The sequence below is a fragment of the Sebastes umbrosus genome, chromosome 2 (assembly GCF_015220745.1).
Source record: "Sebastes umbrosus isolate fSebUmb1 chromosome 2, fSebUmb1.pri, whole genome shotgun sequence".
Taxonomy (NCBI): Eukaryota; Metazoa; Chordata; class Actinopteri; order Perciformes; family Sebastidae; genus Sebastes; species Sebastes umbrosus.
Window position 1 is genome coordinate 18,053,075 of NC_051270.1, and position 21,080 is coordinate 18,074,154.

At 39.6% G+C, this 21,080-nt stretch overlaps 1 protein-coding gene across 2 annotated transcripts in view; it reads left to right on the forward strand.

Annotated features, from left to right (window-relative positions):
• Positions 1–21,080, forward strand: part of LOC119478662 (CUB and sushi domain-containing protein 1-like) — a 460,060-nt gene that overhangs the window by 249,117 nt on the left and 189,863 nt on the right. For both annotated transcript variants that reach the window (XM_037753555.1, XM_037753563.1), the window contains exons 6-7: positions 11,416–11,528; positions 13,954–14,031. In XM_037753555.1, the coding sequence (XP_037609483.1) occupies positions 11,416–11,528; positions 13,954–14,031 (191 nt within the window). The remainder of the gene's footprint in view (positions 1–11,415; positions 11,529–13,953; positions 14,032–21,080) is intronic.

Genomic DNA, 21,080 nt, shown 5'->3' on the forward strand with positions numbered 1-21,080 from the left:
CAAAGTGATGATTTGATTCCAGTCTGTCAGAATAGAATTATGGCCACATCATGTTATGCCATTCCTTGTATCCTACTTTTGGACTACTAAACTGTCATTCATCATTTCTCAAAACTTTAGTCTAATTTGAAAGATTGCGTCTTAGATTTTTTCATTCATTCAACCTTTATTTAAATCTCTAGGAATCATTAAGGGCGGGCCCTCATTTTCAATGATGTCGAGAGTACAATAAAACATAATATAACAGTTGTACCCAGATTTCAGGCTTCAACTGACCTGCCAATTGCCATATTGCTTTGAAACAAGTAGGCTACCTCTGTGTCTGAGAAGTGAAGCCAATGCAGAAGTGCCTTAAACTTGCATTCTTTCTAACAGCCAGCAGGGGGCGACTCCTCTGGTTGCAAAAAGAAGTCTGATTGTATAGAAGTCTTTGAGAAAATGACCCTACTTCTCACTTGATTTATTATCTCAGTAAACATTGTAAACATGAGTTTATGGTCTCGAACTCGAGGCTTCAAAATGGCAGTCCGCAAACCACTGGGTGACGTCACGGTGACTACATCCACTTCTTATATACAGTCTATGTTTGAAACCTGCCTTCTGAGTGAAGACAGAGTGGCAAAAGAGTTCAGTTACCGGCTAATGTGAACTTTATTTCACCCGCATTATTTGTGAAATATAAAGAAGACTGCACAGAGGATGGGTTAGGGAATGAAGGCAGACAACTGGGAGACAAAAGGAGAGGGGTCAGGAGGACATGAGACCTCCAGGCATTTGTGTTGTTGGTGCCTAATGTAGTCCTTTATAACACTGTATGGCTTGTAGTATTCATTCCTCTATTTAGCAATTGAAATGTCAACAGGTCACACAGCTGCTTCTGTATGCAGTTGAGGAGGTCAACAGTCCCTCTCAGTGCATGTATTTGCACGATTTCCATGAATCAATATGTCGTTTCTGATTCTTCTGGGAAACAAGTAATCTGACCAGTAAACTAAATTCAAAAAGGAGTCTTTCAGAAAGCTGATAATCCCAGGTAAAATGTCCTGTTTCTCCAAGCAACAGCAGTGTCTGTCGTGTGTGGGGGAGACACCTTGGGTTTTTTAGGGCTCTGTGCCGGCGACAGCCATGGCCGGAGGCATTATGTTTTCTGGCTGTCCGTCCGTCTGTACGTACTGTACGTACCTACGCTCCATTCTCATGAATGTGATATCACAGGACTTTGACTCAAGGATGAACTGATTAGAATTTGGTGGTCAAAGGTCAAGGTCACTGTGACCTCACAGAACACGTTTTTGGGCATAACTCAATAATTCATATGCTAATTATGACAATTTCACACAAATGTAAGATAATAGGGTATAATTATGAAGTGATGACATTTTAAACAGATGTAGATGTAAACTGCAACTTGACTGGTTAGCGGAGGCATACAACCGTGAGGTGGTAATTCTAGTTATTTGTCTATTTCATATATAATATACAGAGTTAACTTTTCACTGATTTCCTCCTTGTCCTTGTTTCAATATACATGCTTGTTTGTGTATACTGATATTTTGGTGACCTTAATATAAAGAACACATAAACAGCTAATCCTGATTAAAGGCTTTATATGGAATATAGGTTATGTTGTTACAGCTGCTATCTTCAAATCTCAATATATATGCTTTCTGATTACTTACTTTATCAGTTTCATTAATGTTTACAGCAGGTCTTCCCTGCTTTTAAACCCCTCTTCTCCTCTCTACAACCTAACCTGTACCCTTCCACCCTTTTCTCCTTCCTTCCTTTGTCTCTGTACTCTCAACACTCCCTCTGGCTATCCCTTCTTCTTCTTCTCTCTCTTTTTCTCTCCCCCTTTCTTCCCTCCTCTCATCTTTTATCTCAGTCTTTCAAAGCACAAGACAAACCGAAATGCTTAAAGACCAACAGTGGCAGTTTTGTCATTTTCTTCACCTGAATGAATTCTTACTCTGCTAAAGGCCATTATGTCCAATGAGCACGACCAACAGCGATTAATCATGTTTTGTCCCTCATAGCTTCACTACATTATTCACATTGATTTTAACCCAGTTGTCAGTAATGAAAACTCAAGAATTAGATGTAATGTATCATCATTATAATCAATGATTTTTATTACGCAGTGTTTTTTTATGCTGATTTAAAGAGGCTTATGGAATCTCTGAAGTGTCCATTAAAAGAATACTTCACCCTTAAAATTACCATTTGTATATCAATTACTCACCGCGTGTTACCTTGAATTCTTGAAGAAAACTTAGTTTTTCTCGCTTGCCTCCACGGTGAACAGAAATTCCGAAAACGGAGCAAATCCTTGATGAATTTAAGTAAAAAGAGGCCAGGTTTAACAACAGCAAAACTATATCAAAATCTGTTTACAAACTCTCACACAACTTGTGCAGTGTAATCCCAAGTCTCATTTATCCAGTTGCATTCTTAGTACTTCCAAAACATGCATTTTTGCCATAATCATACTATTTATAACATTTCCACCACTACTGTCTTAAGTACATGCACGCTGCGAGTCTGTGCATGAGACGGTAGTGGAGGATCTCTCTCTCTCACCCACACACACACACATTTCATATTTAATTACTTTATTGGCTGCAATAGAAACAGTGGTAGCAAAGTAATTTCCATCCTGTCATCCATTTTCTATTTGCTTATCCAGGTAATTTTCTAGTCATTTAACCGGGACAAAATCCGTTCACACAGTAGCCACAGGGTAAGAAGAGCAGCCCAGATGTCATTTTTGGGAACATCTTCCAACTTCTTCAGAGGGATTCAGAGTGACAGTCATGGCCAGGTGAGAGATGTAGCCCCTCTTTCCTGTGCTGGCTCTCCCTCAGAGCCCCTTCTGAGTAGGCTGGCAAGACATTCGTACCATTTGCCAGTACTGCCTCAACTAGCTTCTTTCAATCAACTTCAAGGTCCTGCTGTTCAGACTTCTTTTATTTTATACACTCATGAAGTGTGAGACCAGCCATTTCACCCGATCTAATTTTTGCTATCACTGATTACGTTTGCATGCACAAAATATTCAGTTTTTTGCCCTTATTCCAAAAAAGACAAAATTCCTACTAAGCAGTTTACATGGCTAATAAAAATTAATATCCCATTAATATTCCTGTTTACATGCAACCGTGCATAATCTGAATAACGTAACCGGTGGTGGACTTGTTTGACTGTGCCTCTTTCATACCTCCAACCACCTTCTTCTAAAGGTTGCTGGTGCAATATTTGTGCATATCCAAAAACCTGTTGATATGCAAGTCTTTCATAATGTTTAAAAGTAGGTGTATTTCGCCTTCGGACCACAGGGGGCTTTTCTTTTGGACATGCATCTCTGCAAACCGTCGGCTAGTTTGTTTGTGTACAACGCACAGAGCTGGTCACAAATAGGCCGTGGGGAGGTGTATCGCTAACTGCCGTAAAAACCCCAATTGCAACACATATTCTGAATGTGCTGTATACGTGTCCAAAGAATGCTCCTCAAACCTGAAAAATATCCAACATGCCTTAAGCAGAAAATGCTCCATTCAGAATAAGGCCTAATTCAGAATATCCAGATGGAATATGCCGTTTACATGATCCATATAAAAATTGGGAATATTGTCATATTTGGAATAATAGTTGGATGTTAGTGCGTATGCAAAGGTAGTCACTGATGCACACAGCTGGCTGTGTGTTTTACGGATTATATCTGTCGGTGAAACTCCAAGTTTCCTGAACTTTTCTCCACATGGCAGTTGCTCATCTTCATGGAATAAGCAAACAACTTTGGAGTCAGTCATGAAGCTGTTGATTCTTATCCAAAGCAGATCACACTTTGTGAACTTCTCCCGGGTAATCAAAGATTATGGTCTGCTGAACCCAGAAGGACAACATCATCTGCAAACAGCAGATATGCCAAGCTAATGTCAGCGCTGACTCGTCTTCATGTTTAATACAAACAGAAGAAAAGGCAAGGGACACCCTCATCAGAGACCACTGCCTCGCTTGAACAAACTTGATGGCTCTGACACCTCATACTATCGCAGCAACTCCCACAGAAAACTCTGGGGAAGATAGTCGTAAGTTGTCAAACCTCAAAACACATGTAGACAAGATTAGCAAATTCTCATCACTGCTGAGATAACTTGAAGTGCTGATCCATTTTTTCAAGATGGAGCCTACATTGCATTGCTCATACATTTCTTTTCTAACACCCTGACCTTGGTTGGCTTTCCTTGGAAGGTTTAGCCATGTAATTACCGATCATTTGAACACACCCTCTAGTTCCCTTACTGAAATTTGGGAATGACTGCTAATTCAAAGTGCACCATTCGAGGCCTGCAGCATCTGTGGATGAACCTCGTCCATCCTCAGTGCCTCTTTCTTCCAATTCGCTCTCCCCTCATGTTACATCTTGTTTCACTCCTCCCTTTAAGTCCCTTTTTTCTGAACCGCTTCTGCTTTTCCTCCTCCGTTTTTCATCTTTCCCTGCTCTCCTTTTGTAACCAGCCCTCTCTTAGTCTCTCTTCTCCACTTTGAAACACCTCTCTTGTCCTGTTATTACATTTGCATTTTAAATTGTGTTTACTGGCTCGGCGATTGTGTGTGTGTGTGTGGGTGTGTTATAATATAAAAAGTACCGGTGTACCAGGGTTTTGCACTAAGCTCTTGGAATAAACACTTGTGGATAATGTGCTTTCCAACTTTTCTGACTTGTATCCAATCGTTTATTTTTACAGAGCCTTTTTGTCATGTTGCAGGTGCTCACTTTCACAGGGACTTGCAAAGTGCAGCATTGGAATACACTTAAAATAATGTATTGCCAGCAATGTAAACAGCCAATAGGGAGGACAAGGGCCAAAACAACAGTGCCCGGACAGTAGAAAGTTGCTTCTGTGTCTTTGTGATGTTCATGTATCACCAAAAAGCGTGTGGTCTAATAATAGAGAGGTGCACAGAAATACCTCTCTCCTGCTCTTGGTTTCTTTGTCCCCCTCTCCTCTCTGTTTTGTGACTCGGCCTCTCCTATTGTCTACTCCTCTCAGGTCTGTCAAACCGCTCCACTCCTATCTCGTACACCTTCCTCTTTGTTTTATCCTCATATGACTTCTTTCTTCCTCCTTTTCCGTTCTCCATCCCCTCCTTTCTCCCATCGCTCATCTCCTCCCAGCTTCACTTTGCTTTCTCATTTATCTCTATCCTTTGCAACCTGGTATTTGTAATGTCTAACCTCATTTAGACTTGCCTCCTTGTCTCCCCTTTGTTAAATTTCGACCTCTCCTCGCGCCTTGTGTAACCTCTCTCCTTCTGTTCATTTAAGTGAATTTCCTTCTCTCACCTCCTCTCCAGTGCTCTTCATCCATCAGCCCCTGTTTTCTCACGCGGTTTTCTCTGTCCTCTTTCTTCTCTGATTTCTTTCACCTTGTAAATTCTCCTTCTAGTCACACATTTCTGCTTGTCGTCTTATAACCTGCTTTACTGGTTTCTGTCCAACCTGTCCTTTGTTATCTGTCTCTCCTCTTCTCCCCATCATGTCTATTATTTTCACTAACTTAGGCAGTGTTCTTTCAAACTTGTATCACTTTCCTTCTTCTCTTCTAATTTACTCCTTCTTCTTTCTTCCCTTTCCTTTCAGTTCAGTCTCATGTCTCATCCCTCTCTTCTCCTCCTCCTCCTCTCTGACCTCTTGTCTCCTCCTCATTCCAATGTCAGACAGCTGGCCAGTCCCTATGAATAATGGAAGAGATGCAGCATAGCTCTCACTTTTTATCTGTTTCTCTCTCTCTACTTTTCATACTTACCCTATCTTTTTGTCCTTTTAAACACACAATGATTTTGTTCAACCTATTTGTACATCAACATGCATCCTTGTTGTCCTCAACCCTAAACATAAGTCAATTTGAAGAAGGGCTGTTTTTCAGCGAGCTCTCTGTACATTTGTTAAAGCTCCGATAATTGATTTTTTACCACTAGAGAGCAGAAAGGAGGCACCAAATCACCAGAATGTGCAAACAAACATGCATAAAGTGCAGAGGCCAAACAAGAACAAATCTTCCAAAGCACTATCCATACAGATCTACTCTGGGAAAGACTTATCACTCTTAATCTTTTTGAAGTGTAGAAAGGATTGAACACAGATGGCTCCAGTGAGGAACACCACTGTTGCCGTCCACTAATGTTTGGCAACTTGATATACTGAATGGAGAATTGCAATTGTCATTTCAGCACTCACTAGGTCACATGATCTTTCAGCCAATCAGTTCAACCTATAGACTGTACATAAAAAGTGGAAGTAGCCATCGTGACGTCACCCATTGGTTTGTAGACTGCCGTTTTGAAGCCCTCGAGTTCGGCATTTTGGCTGTAGCCATCTTGGTCTTTGGCCGTCGCCCTTCTTGGCTTTTTGAAACCAGAAGTAACACGAGAGAGTGGAGCTAAGTACAACTGAACACTGATTAAGATATTTTTAGGTAACCAAAAGGTTATGATTAACTTTGATGAACTGAAAACACATTGTGAAAGGGTAAAAGTTGTAAGACAAAAATACGGATCACTCCCAGACCAGACCCAAGGTGTCTCCTCCCCACACGACAGACACTGCTGTTGCTTGGAGAAACAGGACATTTTACCTGGGATTATCAGCTTTCTGAAAGACTCCTTTCTGAATTTAGTTTACTGGTCAGATTACTTGTTTCCTAGAAGAATCAGGAACGACATATTGATTCATGGAAAACGTGCAAATACATGCACTGAGAGGGACTGTTGACCTCCTCAACTGCATACAGAAGCAGCTGTGTGACCTGTTGACATTTCAATTGCTAAATAGAGGAATGAATACTACAAGCCATACAGTGTTATAAAGGACTACATTAGGCACCAACAACACAAATGCCTGGAGGTCTCATGTCCTCCTGACCCCTCTCCTTTTGTCTCCCAGTTGTCTGCCTTCATTCCCTAACCCATCCTCTGTGCAGTCTTCTTTATATTTCACAAATAATGCGGGTGAAATAAAGTTCACATTAGCCGGTAACTGAACTCTTTTGCCACTCTGTCTTCACTCAGAAGGCAGGTTTCAAACATAGACTGTATATAATAAGTGGATGTAGTCACCGTGACATCACCCAGTGGTTTGTGGACTGCAATTTTGAAGCTTTAAGTTCGACATTTTGGCCATCGTCACCTTGTTTTTTTGCCCGTTGCCATCTTGTTTTTTTGCAACGGCGAACACTGAATAAGACATTTTTAGGTGACCAAAATGTTATAATTAACTTTCATGAACTGAAAACACACTGTGAAAGGGTTAAAGTTCTAAGATGAAAATGCGGACAACTCCCAAACCGGACAACGCCGTGGTAGCGACCAGTCAATCACAAGGTAGCCACGTCCTAAAGCATCCCCTGCTTTATGGTCTATTTGACTCTAAATGGGACCATAATTTACTAAATGAACATCATGCTGTATTGAAGAAGACTTGAAACTAGCGATTGAGACCATAAACTCATGTTTACAATGTTTACTGAGGTAATAAATCAAGTGAGAAGTAGGGTCATTTTCTCATAGACTTCTATACAATACGACTTCTTTTTGCAACCAGAGGAGTCGCCCCCTGCTGGCTATTAGAAAGAGTGCAAGTTTAAGGCACTTGGCTTCACTTTTCAGACCCGGAGGTAGCCCACTGGTTCAACCAAAAAAAGGAAGTGGTTTGCCGTGACAATTTAAATTGTGTTCAAAGACACAAGGAGCTCCTTTTCTGTAAAAAAAAAATGTGCATAAGTTCAGTCAAAGGTGTATGGTGCAGGTGCACAAGACATCGCTAGTATTTACTAGCATTACTTAAACATCAGTGTTTTCGTGCAAAAAGGGTGTAAGTGCGGTTCATCCAAGTTGTTCATTTGTTTAAAATGAGCCAATGTAAAAATATGGTGACTGGCTCCCAGATGTTTTGTTAAGTCACTGTCTCTCTTCCAGAAGTATTTCTGCAAGACATTGCTGGAACAAAAAAAAAGTATTGCTAATCAAGTTCTAAAAAAGGTTTAAATTTATGAGGTGTACAGATGGGTCTTTAAAATTAGGTGACATTGAGGTACAAATATGTTGATCAGATGAGCCAATTGTCGAGATGATATACGTATTCTCGTGATAAATCTCTGCTGATATACAATAACAATTGATTTGTGCATAAAATGAGTACATTTACAACAAATCTAATCACCATTGTCACATGTGAATTTTCCATTAGATAAACACCTTATTGCAAAATGCAGAGAACCTTAGGCTGGAGCAGTACAAAACCAGCAGTGATTTCCCGATGTAATACTGAACAGGCACAACTGTTTTTTTTCAGGACATGAATGTGTTGGTTAGACCTTCCCATCAAAAGTGAGCCAGCACCACACATCTCCTTTCAACTAAAACAAGACAACTAAACAATAACTAAATAATGATTTGATTAAATACATAATATTTCTTCATATTTTATTTCCATACAAGTATAGGAATAACATGGTATAATAATGTTATAGTTCAATGAGTCATTTCTTTAGAGGGGAACAGTTTCCCCCATTCTTAAAGCATCAATCTATGATGATCACCACATGATGGTTTAGTGTAAATGCTCATATTTACAGTTTATTAATATTAATGCATGAGTGTTGTCCATCTGACAATCAATTAAATTATCTTAAATATGTTTCCAAAAGTTGCATTTTTTGCAAGGCAATTGCTTATTATTTCCAACTTTGAGTTTAATATAATTGTTATATGATCCATTAAACATGAATTCATTGTCATGTATACAGTAAATATCATTATGATACTGTATTTAAGCTGATACAATTTTGATTATCCCACTGTTGTTTTCAGTTCATTGTCATTTTTCACACGACTTCAATTATGGAAAATCATTAACTTTGTGAACTGTTCTTTTATTGACTTCCACTTCTACATTAAAATATATTCAGTTTTCCTCCCAACTTTGATTCAGATTTAGACTTCAGGCAAAACATTGCTCTTGCAAAACAGCAAAGATTACATTGTTATATAACAGTAAGCTGTTTCATCATGTGAATCTTATTTATTGTCTAAGAACATTTTCTTTTACCAGGCTGATTTAACAAGCATAGATTATGAGTTAAAATCACATACTTGAAAACATAACCAGGGTAAAAGTGCACTGAAACTTTCTTTTTTTAAAGATTATTTTTTTTGGGCTTTTGCCTTTATTTGACAGAGATAGAGATAGTTGAGAGAGGGGGAATGACATGCAGCAAAGGGCCGCAGGTCAGATTAGTAGCCCAGGCCGCTGCAGCCTTTGTACATGGGGTGCCTGCTTTACCAGTTGAGCTACCAGGGCGCCCCCAGTGTACTGAAACTTGAAAAAAAAAAAGATAGTCTCACTAGACTAAAAAGCTCAATAATATAATACTTAATTGTGAAGGGACGCACGTCAATTTTGTTTACGCACCAACACATGGAGGTCATAAGTCAGGGTCAGGTGCAGAACATTGTTGTTTTCCTTGAATATAGTGTATAGTGCACTATATTCACTGTCCACCTTTTTATTTAGGTGTGACTTGTATGCACTTTTAAAGTATATTGCCCTTAAAAATTCCCATAATTTCCCCCCTGGTTTTTACACTCATATCTCACTTATGAGATTATGTCACACTACATGCATGTCTATTTAATCACACTAACTGATAATGACCCCTAGTAGACTCACTGAGAGATCACAGAACAGATAGCTCTACTATTTGATGTGTATAGATTGGCTTCAGGCAGACACATCCGCTGTGTTTTTGTCTCATCTGACATTAATTTTTCTGATTTTCTTGAGCTGTCTTTTTCAGACTTTTTTTGGATAACCTTCCCAACTGTATTCACAGAGACAGAGCTTTATGTCTCCAATAACAAACCCTCAATAAGGTCCTCTAACAAGCACCCTTAATATTTTTTTACCACGTCTCATGTTTTGTTTCTGCCCTTTTCCTTATCTATGTTTCTTCCTCCCTCACGCTCTCTATCTACTCAGTATACTAACCTGCGGCATTATTAAAGGGCAGTTACAGTGGTCGTGTTGCTCTAGGGAGGATGGGAGAACATTGGCTTCCAGGCAGTCTCTTACATCATTTCCTTTTTTTGTCTCAGTGCACCATTTTCCCCACATTTTAAAATTGTTCTGTACCACCGCCTTGGTTGCCGTTGGTAACGAAATGTGAGAGCAGCTACAGCTGATGTAAGACTTACCATCGGCAACCAACTCATCGTCTCAGTGGTGATGATTTAGAAAGTGTTTTTGAAGATGTGAACTCTGCCGACTTACTACTACTTTACTACCTCCATTCACCTCTTCTACTTCACTGTTTCTCTTCTCTTCAATATGGCTTTCTGCTGCTCTCCAATCAATCAGGGAAAAGGCATTTTTTCAGGCAAAGATTTGTGGAGTATTCCTTTAGTTAAACACACTTGGACGTGGGAGTTATACTGTATCCGGTACAAGCACAGTGCTCTGCTTCTGGTCAGTGCTGATCATCATGGGAAGGGATGATATCACTCATTCAATTCCCTCGTCCACATTCTCCAAGCCAGTGGAACAAATTGCCTTTCAGCGAAAATCTCTTCAAATTACCGCCAGCCTTTGCATTTCGGAGGACAATGCAAAGTGACATCGAAATCATACTTTGAACACTCTGGAAAGTTCTGCTTCACATTGGGATATTAATTTAGATCCTTGAGTTATTCACACTTCTATGTTCTGCGTTGTTGCAGCACGACAAAATTGGTTGGCAGGGCTGCATCTATGATGCTGCAATCTGCAATTACATGGCAGCCCTTTGAAGCACCCTCCAACAACGGCATTTTTGTCAAAGATTTTTTTTCTGCCTCAAATTAAAATATGTAAGCTCATCTTTCATGAGCACACCCAAGAACTGAGTGCACATACTGTAACAAAAGGTTATTACGAACAATGTCCATCTCTGGAAGAGGACATACTTTCTCTGTCAGCGTGATGTTATTTACTAGTAAGGTGGACCATAGAAATGTAGAAATATACACATATAACACAACAATAACATAATTTAACATATGCAACATACCTTTATTCACAGGAGAGGGTGACTACTGTGGATCTGTAATAATAACAGCTTGAGTTTTGTTACATCATGCCTTCTCTCTCCCATGTGCCTTGTCTGTCTGTGCTGTATTTTCCAAAGTTTAGTATAAATATGCCAAGAAGCACAAAGTAAGTAATCTCTAATTTAGAAAGGTGGACACATTCCAGATACAGCAGTTATAAAATGTGAATATCAGTAGGTCTCTTTTGTGTCTTTTTTCGTCTCTGCCTACTACTTCTGTTTGGTTTTTGTTGTGTTTTTTATAAATTATTTCTTGTCTGCTTATTCCCAGGCTGACCGGTACAACCTTGCCTTCACCTGTGATTTCAAGTAAGAACTGGCTTCGGATACATTTCACCTCAGACAGCAACCATCGAAGAAAAGGATTCAGTGCTCAATACCAAGGTATGTCACACTCTTTCAGTCTTATTATGTATCTGTTCTCTGCCTCCCTTGTATGTATATATGTACGGTATACACACATATATTTACAACTTATCCACACATAAAAACACAACATTGGGAATAGATGGTAGTTTTTAAGGATGCACCAATACCGATACTGGATCGGATATCCGGCCGATACAGACTCAAATAGCTGGATCAGACATCGGTGACAATGGGGACGATATATTCAATTCAATTTTATGTTTATATACTATATACATTATATATTGAAATCTGAGTTCCTGTTTAAGTTTTGACCAATTTGTTGCTGGTGTACGATTAATTATTTTTATAATAAATAATTGAATAAACTATATCTATGTATTTATTGGTCACATTTTTCTATCGGTATCAGGACTGAAAAAGTCAGATCATTGCAACCCTAGTAGTTTTCTTGCAGTATATTTTTATATACTGTAATTGAGAATTGAGAATTATTGGGGACAGAAGTCTGAAACCACCTGACTGGACCTTTCCTATCATCTAATTGGCTGGTTGTATTACTTATGAATTAGTATATTAAGGTGCACATAGTTTCCACGTGGCAGCTCAAATTTAATTGGATGCTTCCAACCCAAAACACGGTGATCCAAGACATGTACTGTATATCTCGCATCTCACTTCCTGTCTGTCTCTACCTCTTTTTCTATTCACTTTATGCTGTCCCTTTCTTCCTCAGTCGCTGGTCTCTTGCTCTTGCCGTTGGTACTTCTGTCACTTCCTTTCTGTCTGTCTCTTCTGTGTGCGATATGTGTTTGTGTGTGAGACAGAGACAGAGAGAGACAGAGAGAGAGAGAGAGAGAGACAGAGACAGAGACTGAGAGAGAGACAGAGAGAGAGAGAGAGATGTGCCTTTCATCCCAAGTCTGTTTCTCAGTGGAACGTAGTTTGGTTGTAGCATAGACTTTTCTGTTATACTCTGCAATGCTGCTACTTAGGATAAAATAGATGTAGAATACATTTTAATGCTGCTCCACTGCTTTTTCTTCTCTCTTGTCCCTTCTTCTCTCTGTATTTTAATGTCTTCTCCTTTGTCCCTGTTCTAATTTTCACTTTCTGCCACTGTTGCATTTGTTGTAGGTTTGTTATCGGAGGGGGAGTGTGAAGTCCTTTCTGAATTGCATAGCTCTTAGTGTACTGAATGGCAACGCTGAAAATAATAAGCACTTAAACGATGTACAGTAATTTAAGTTTAAAGGTGCTATTGATAACATTGACTCTGTTCAGACCTGGTATTAACATGCATGAACACACTCAAGATGCATTGATATCTGATCACTCAGACCACATTCAGAGTTGGTCTGGGCCACATATGGCCACATTAGCAGTGTGTACGCGAATGTGTCCTGGGCCACATTAAGGACTGCCTCTCAACTGATGTCCCGCTGGGATCTACAGGGTCTCACTGCGCTCCTCATGTGCATACACAGGCAGACACCAGCGCTTGTCTGCCTCGCAGCATGGAAACGGCCTCTGTGCTCTACTGTATTCTGTCGGTATACTTTATTAAAATATATCTTATCTACAGGCTACATATCTACAGACTATCATACTAGGCACGCAAAGTGCATTATTATCATATTGTCTGAGATCTGTCAGTGTTTTTGTTCCAGTGCATTGCACGGAGCTGACACCCGCCTGCTCTCTTGCTCTCGCTCATCCTTGGCTCTCTGAAGGTCTGTACCCACTGTTGCCTGGAAAGGCAGTGGTGCCGGCGGCATTGAGGTCCCTGGGCACTGCCGGTACAATAACCTTATATTTTATGTTAATAAAATGTACTCAAATTCGAGGAATATGTAGGATATTACTCTTGACATTCATGTAACATTAAGTCACAATGGCTGCTGTATTAGCCATGTGTTTGCTACGTGTTTATTTGCATATAGAGCGGGGAAGTGAGATCGGTCACTCAAGACGCATTCTAATGCCAGGTGTGAAAAGACGTACTTAAAGCTGTCCACTTGTGATCCGATCACGCAGGACGCATGTTAATGTCAGGTCTGAACAGGGCCATTGATAACATTCAGCCACTAGATGTCAATTCGTCCTCCCCCGTTCCATTGCATTTACTTCACAACAAGTTGTTGCCCGGCACTTACCGTCAATCGCAACCATTTATCCGTTTTTTTTCACAAAAACTGATGTCACAGAGATATCACGTTATACCAATGTTGTTATACTATTAGCTCAAATGCCTGGTTAGAAGCTTAACTTATTTTTTTTTCAGGACAAGCCAATACTTTTATTCAGCACCTTACTAAAGGTTCTATGGATGTATTATATAAAAAAATATTTGTCTACATAAAAATGTTATCCATAAGACCTTTAATAACGTATTATTTATAACTGAATTGATAACTTTGATTTCCTATTATTTCTGCAGTGAAGAAAGCAATAGAGTTGAAGTCCAGAGGGGTGAAGATGATGCCCAGTAAAGACTCCAGTCACAAAAATGCTGTCTGTAAGTAAACTACTGTCTGCTGTCTGTGTGTGTTTGCAGATAGTGTGACTGTACATCATTTGGAAAGCCCACATAAACACATGTGCACGCCCACACACACATACTGTATGTACACAAGGACACTCAGCCTGCATCCATCTTTGATGTGGCGAGAGCAGTGATTTCATCTATTTTTCACTGGGGTTGCCCTTCTAGGAGACAAGAATTAGTACCACACTCTCCTTTTCCATTTTTTCCCCGTCTTTTTTTCATCTGTCCTTCAAAGGGTCGGAGGTTGATATGAAACCAGTTCTATAAATAGATGGTATGTGTGTTTACAGGAGCAAAATGTATTTATAAAAGCAAATATATGTTAAAATTACACCCAGTATGTGCAAAGAAAATGTATTTTCATGCTACAGTAACAGTCAAGTTTTGACTTGTTTAAACTAAACTTACAATTTAGTTCATTACAAACCAAGCAATGATGCAAGTAAACCTAATTTTTACAATTACTTCTCGGTAATTAAAACAAGCTGACAGAGGGATTGTACTAGTTGGTAGTCTTGTCATCGTGTCACCCCCTCTACAACCATCATGTTTGATACCAAGTCGTACTCACGAGCCTCTATTTTGTTGTTATGATGGTTTGAAGGACTTTTCAAGCCTTCCTTTGTCACACACAGTGAACCTCTCCTGTGGTGTCAGGGTGATACTCTGCTACAGTCCATAATAAACTCAATGCAGCATAATGACTCACTTTCTGCTGGCTGTAGCTACTGTATTGCTTCCCAATGGGAAAGTCCTTGTATTATCCATTTCAGCTTTTTATTATATTCTAGCTTTCTAAATTTCAAGTGGAGTCTGGAGGTTTTGCGTTGAGAGTCTTCATGGCCAGAGCTGGAAATGCGCCCACTGCATCTTTTTTCAGTGTAGTCTTGATCAGGTGACGTTATCAGCGGGTACATTTTTGACAGCCCACTTTTGAGACATATAATGCCAGTAGAGAAATAATACAGTCCTATAGTGGACACTAATGAGGGCCAACATATGGAATATAAGTTCAAAAATGCAAAGTGTCCCTTTTAGTTTCTGTCTTGCTACATTATTTCCCACTCTCCTCTCCTGCCCCCTTTTCATGTGCTCAGGTCTTTATAATATCCTACATGTCGTTTCAGTGGGATTTAAGTAGGTGTTGCCATGCCTTTCATCCCACATTTTGTGACATGGCAAAAGCCACTTCTTGTACTTATAATATTATACAGTTTTGAATACAAAGCATGACTATATGTCAAAGCTAATCATGAGATTAATTAGCATTTTTGAGGCTGTACTTTGAGTGCTGTAAATAATTCAAATGATTTCCCATTAGCCACGCAGCCAACCAAGTAGCATGTATTTTTTGGCTGGACCGCAGACGGCCAGCCCTACAAACGCAAAAGTCTGTCACTGAGTGAATAAGTGATGAAGTTACAGGATTGGTTGGCAGAGTGTTGGAGTTTCCTCATTGGTTGTTTCTCTTTAAAAATGAAAAGGCGGGAACAGTCCTTTGTTTACGTTTTCAGGGGGGCGGGTCAGCGGTTCCACTCACCTGCGTGTTTGAAAGGACGGAGGCTGTGGACACGTAGCATTAGTGGATTTAACATTATAGACATGACCACTAACTATTTGTGTAACAATTTAGCCGCATATTCACAGACTGACCATACACAGCCCAGCAATATAATCGTTTTTTCTGAAGTGATGAACAAGATGGACATTGTCCTCAGAGCACCAGAAGCAAATGTAAGATAAAATGCCCTGTGAGGATTTTATCTCATGTCAAACCAATATCTTGATATGAAGAAACCAGTCTGAAGTTGTGTTGTTGTATTAGAAACTGCACAGTTAAAAACAAAACAAAAGCAAAGCTTTGTCAGAGAACGTCTCATGATGATTCATATCTACTACACCATTAGTTTGTTTTAATGCTGGCAACTAATATGCACAGTAGGTGTACATTTTTACGTGTTTATTTTGGAATTTAGGCCATTTAAAGTAAGTGGCTATGTTTAAGCATTTAAGTATTTACTTAGTTTCAGCTTTGTAATATCTTCCCACCTGATGAACCGTCTGTTTGTCCAGGGATTCAAATGCATCAGTTGTTATTTAATAAGTCACGTTTCCCCTCTGTTGCAGCTAATAGGAACATAAACATGTTGACCACAAGGCAGTAAAACAATGCATTTAACTATAAATCTGAGGAATATTTCTACAAATGGCAGACATAGTTCTTAGCAGACGCCTCTAAAACAATATTCAGATCATGTGATGGAGGCTTTTAATTGTCACAGAAGCCAAAGCTCATACCTCATCCATTCCTCAGGGTTTAGCTTCATAATAAACCCCTCATCAATAATTCTGCTGATTTACACGCTCAGCCAAGCATGTGCTGCTGCAATTAACATTAGTATGGTGTGTTTTGTGTGTGTGTACGTGAAGAAGAAATCTTGTGTGCTTCTTCATGTGTTGCTGCAATTACGATTAAAACTGGTATGCCGTGTGTGCATTTGAGTGTGTGCGAGCGTATATGTGAGGAGTTCCCGGGGCAAATCAGTTTATTATATTTATCAATGATGTGGGGCTCAGTGAAGAGTTCACATCTCACACATACACACACTTTATTTTGTTACTCTCGCTTACACAAACTAAGCATGCACACACAGATACACACAAACACACTCATATACAAAGTTGCATTGCCTGGAGTCAGTCTACTGAGTCCAAAGCTATTGCATTTGCTTGTTACGAGAATGGCCAGCTAACAAAAACATCTTGTTGTGAAGCAACTCTCTTATCACAGGGGTCTATGGAGGTTTCTCCCAGGCTGACGTGTAAATATATTGGAATAAATTATAGTATAGCCTTGGAAATTTGATGTTCTGCATGCATCATAGATAAATATTAACTTGAAAAACAAACTCTAAAGGCTGGCCCACACTAGAATATTTTTCAAATCTTAACTGATGTTGAAAATGTGAGACATCCCACACATTACGACATCATTTTAACAGTTTTGTTCCTATAGTGTGTAGTGAGCATAGGCGCAGTTTAAACTTTATAATTGGAGGTCACAAAAGAAATCTAGAGGGAATGTAATGTGTACAATGCAGAGAGGTCTAATATATTGGGATGTTGTAGTCTACATATTACACCCTCCAAACAGAATGTGATGCGAACAAGCGTCAGTGATGAAATCAGTTTGATTGCATTGTTTGCTATTGGGATGAACTAACTGGCCGCGAGCAACGAAGCGCAGGGTAGCGTGCGTGTTTGAGCTGAGCTTTTGTCAGACACCCTGTTTCTATTTATTCCTTATTCCAACAGACGAGAAACTGCTGATTGGTGAAGTTGAAATGAGGAGTTATCTAATACGATACCTCCTCTTTTCGTTGCAAACACATAAATAAGGTGACAGCTGGCTGGAGGGAGATCACCAGGAGCCTGAAAGTTTCCTTAGGCTACTGTTGGTTGTGCTGCATGTCATTTTCAGTAAATATCGCAGTATAAAACCTGTGTTTTCTGTTTAAAAAACACAAACGTCGGAAGATGCCATCTTTTAAGTGGTTATGTTTCCAGTCTGATCTCGACTGCACAGTTGATAGGTACATGGTTTGTGTACATGGCGTAACAGAAGTGCATATTTAACGGTGTGTCTGATGTTATTAGACTGACAGAATAAGAAACCAACAAGATAAGAAGATAGATTTGTGATATTTTTATTTACTTATAAAGATACAACAAGGTCGATATTATTCATCATTACAATAAATTATTAGTTCTACATTATTATAAAAAATATAGATGCATTTCTAGGGGGTTCATTGAGCCCCCTGAACCAACACAAACTGTGCAAAACAGCACACCACACACTAACAGATTCCATTCGTGAACGACAAGAATCCCGACTCAAGAAAAAAGAGCTCTCGCTAAATCTCTCGCGGTCAAACGTGACGTTTTGCACTAATTTGTACTGAAAATTCACAAAGGATGGATGGATAAAGTAATGGAGACACGTTAAATAAACACTTGGGTTGTTGCCACAAATGAACAAGTTGGTCCTCCATTTCTGAGGTCCATCTTACTACTACTTTATGCTTCGTGTTTTGCATTAGCTCATGCATTAGCCGCGGCTTCTCCTTCCGCTTCAGTCAGCTTGGTTCTGAATTGGCTATCGTCCTTTCCCATGTTAATGCGTCAACAGCTGTCCTTGGGGTTCCCCACACACAACAGGATATCCGATTGTAAATATTCAGCATGTTTAATATTTGCGATTTGAAATCGGTGTGGCCAGGATGGACTTCCGAGCCGATCGGGGGATGTAAAAAACACTCTCAACATACCTAACACACCACAGGAATATCTGGATCGCACCCAAAATCCACTTGATTCTCACGTAGTGTGTACCCGGCATAACTCTGCAAGCTCAGCTGCAAAAAGCCAGTTAATCTCATGACTTGTTGTCCAGATCTCTCATTGCACATTACCCTGTGTGGATCACAGTGATCACCAGTGGTTCTGTATGTGCTTAAAGACTCTCAGAAGCAGCTTTCCCACTTGTAAAATTATTGCTGCCCTGTAGAGAAGGAGCTCTGTTATCTGCTATCACAATGTGGAGCCAAAGAATGATGATAATGACTATTAACTGTGTAGTCCAGGGCTCCCTTAAGCTTCTGCAGCCCTGAACCTAAATGAGAAATTTACTTTCTCACCATGGGACCCATGCTCATTAAAACATAGCATTTTTATCACAGGGACCAAAACTGAGTGAATGTGGGTTTTCACATTGGGTCAAAGGCTCAGAGAGGTTACCACAATCATGTAGTTCAGTTAGGCCATCAGGCTGGGAACCAGGATCATTAAAACATAAAAAAAAAGTAAAGCCAAGGTCCACTTTTGGTCCCGAACCAGTCTTTGAACAACACTTCTGTACACTGTATGACTCCCAGCGGTAATATTATAGCTGTATGGCAGAGAATTATGCAATATATAATCATTACAAAGATCCAGAGACTGATGATAATGAGTTTTACCTGTCTAGAGAATGGAGTGCTTATGAATCATAATCTAAAAGACTGTCTGTAGCAGCCTCTAGCCTATATTAAAGCACAGTCTAATAGACAGACACACATGAGAATACATTTAAATCAGTTTGAGAACGGTATGTTTATGAATAACTCTCACGCTGACTATTGGTTAGCATCTTACGTGATGCTGAAGATAGATTGACAGAGATGGATGGACAGACAGATTGATAGATAGATAGATAGATAGACAGACAGACAAACAGATAGATAGATACAAAGATATATATCTAAGAGATACACCAATTAAAAGACAAATATAAGAGTGGCAACTAGAAAATGTAAAATGGTTGATATAAAGGCAGCCCATCTTGCCCTCTCTCAGCGGTAACATTAGCTTACTGCTGAGGATGTGTCATAATTATAGAGAAGCTGAAAGATTGTGATTAAGGAGTTTTACTCCCTAGACAACGACCTAGAACTGTAATGAATCATCATTGTGAGAGTGTGATTTATAATCAGTGTTTTCGGGCAAGGTGGCGCTGGGCCGCGGCTTCCTCAAATGAAAGCGATGCGACCACTTGAAACGTGGGAATGGTACCAAAGCACCACAGCTAAATACATTTGGGAAAACCTCAGCCTGTAACCATCAGAACATTAATTTATACCGTGTGTCATCACACGTCGCATGCGACTCAGCATCACAACAAGTGAATTTATGTGGATGAATCATGTGAGCTCAACAAAACGATGCTGGGAAGATGGCTGCAGACTTCAGCTGTCGGCTTGATTGACCTGTGAGCACAGGGAGGTGGAGGAGAGAGAGAGGGCAGAGTGGATAAGAGGCAACAAGAAGAGCATATCAACAAACTGCACTTCACACATTTCTCTCCTCATCCAGCAGGCATCTGAAGAGCACCTCAAAGGCTCTTACCTGAAACACATGTCAGCTGATTACACACACACACACACACACTCACTCTCTCTCCCACGCTCTCCCTGCCTTTCTCTTTCTCTTTGCACCCTCTGTCTTTGACTCTTTGACCACGGCTTCTTTTTAATGGTTCATCTGTCGGCTGTTATAATAGCTAAACTTTTGTGCTACACGGCTTTGCATTCTCAATGCAAATGTCTTTATCCGTCTTTACGTTGCGCAGCGGTTTTTCATTTTTCTCCAATTCCCTGAGCCAGTGGTTTGTAACTCGCTCTCTTGGGAACGTCAACACCAGTTTCTCACAACAATGAAAACAAAACTAACAGCAGAAAAGACATCAAACTTTAATGTATGCACAACCTTATTTGATATGGCATTGTTTCATAAGCTTAACCCTGTTTTTAAGACTCTATTAAAGAACATTTTTTCTTTTTAAATCCTGAATTAACCAATTCCCCTTTACTGTAATGTAATGTAAAAATATTGCTTGCACCGCCTAAACGCTACAGCTGTATGCTGCAAACTTGTCAAACAATGCAGACATGATATTTTCTCATCTTTCATACATTTACTGTGAGACTTTTTTGAGGGAGTTTAAGTTTGTAATATAGATTCTTCCTTACCAACAGAAGACATAATTTGACAATACAGTATGCGATACCATCTGCTCTTTTGAGAAGGATAAAAAAGTGATAAATAAAATATTCATCTTATATCATCATATTCATAACCAAAATGCACATTATTAGCATTTAAACTTAAGATGATGTCTTGTAGATACTAAATGGATTTTAATTGGATGGATAGTTTTCCAGTATTTATGATGGCCAGAACTAATGATGATACACTCTTGAAAAAACACAACGGTGTCACGTCTAATCTGGCTGCGTTGACTGCTAATGGTGATGGCAGCAGCCACATAATCGCTTTATGCTTGTGGGCATGTCAAATACTTTTGTACAGTATTACTGGCTTGTCAGTGGGCTGTTTCTTTTATTTATTTTTTAATCTTCATGGGAAAAAAAAATCACTTGCCTTTACAAGTCATACGTAATAAGCCAATTTCATAAAGT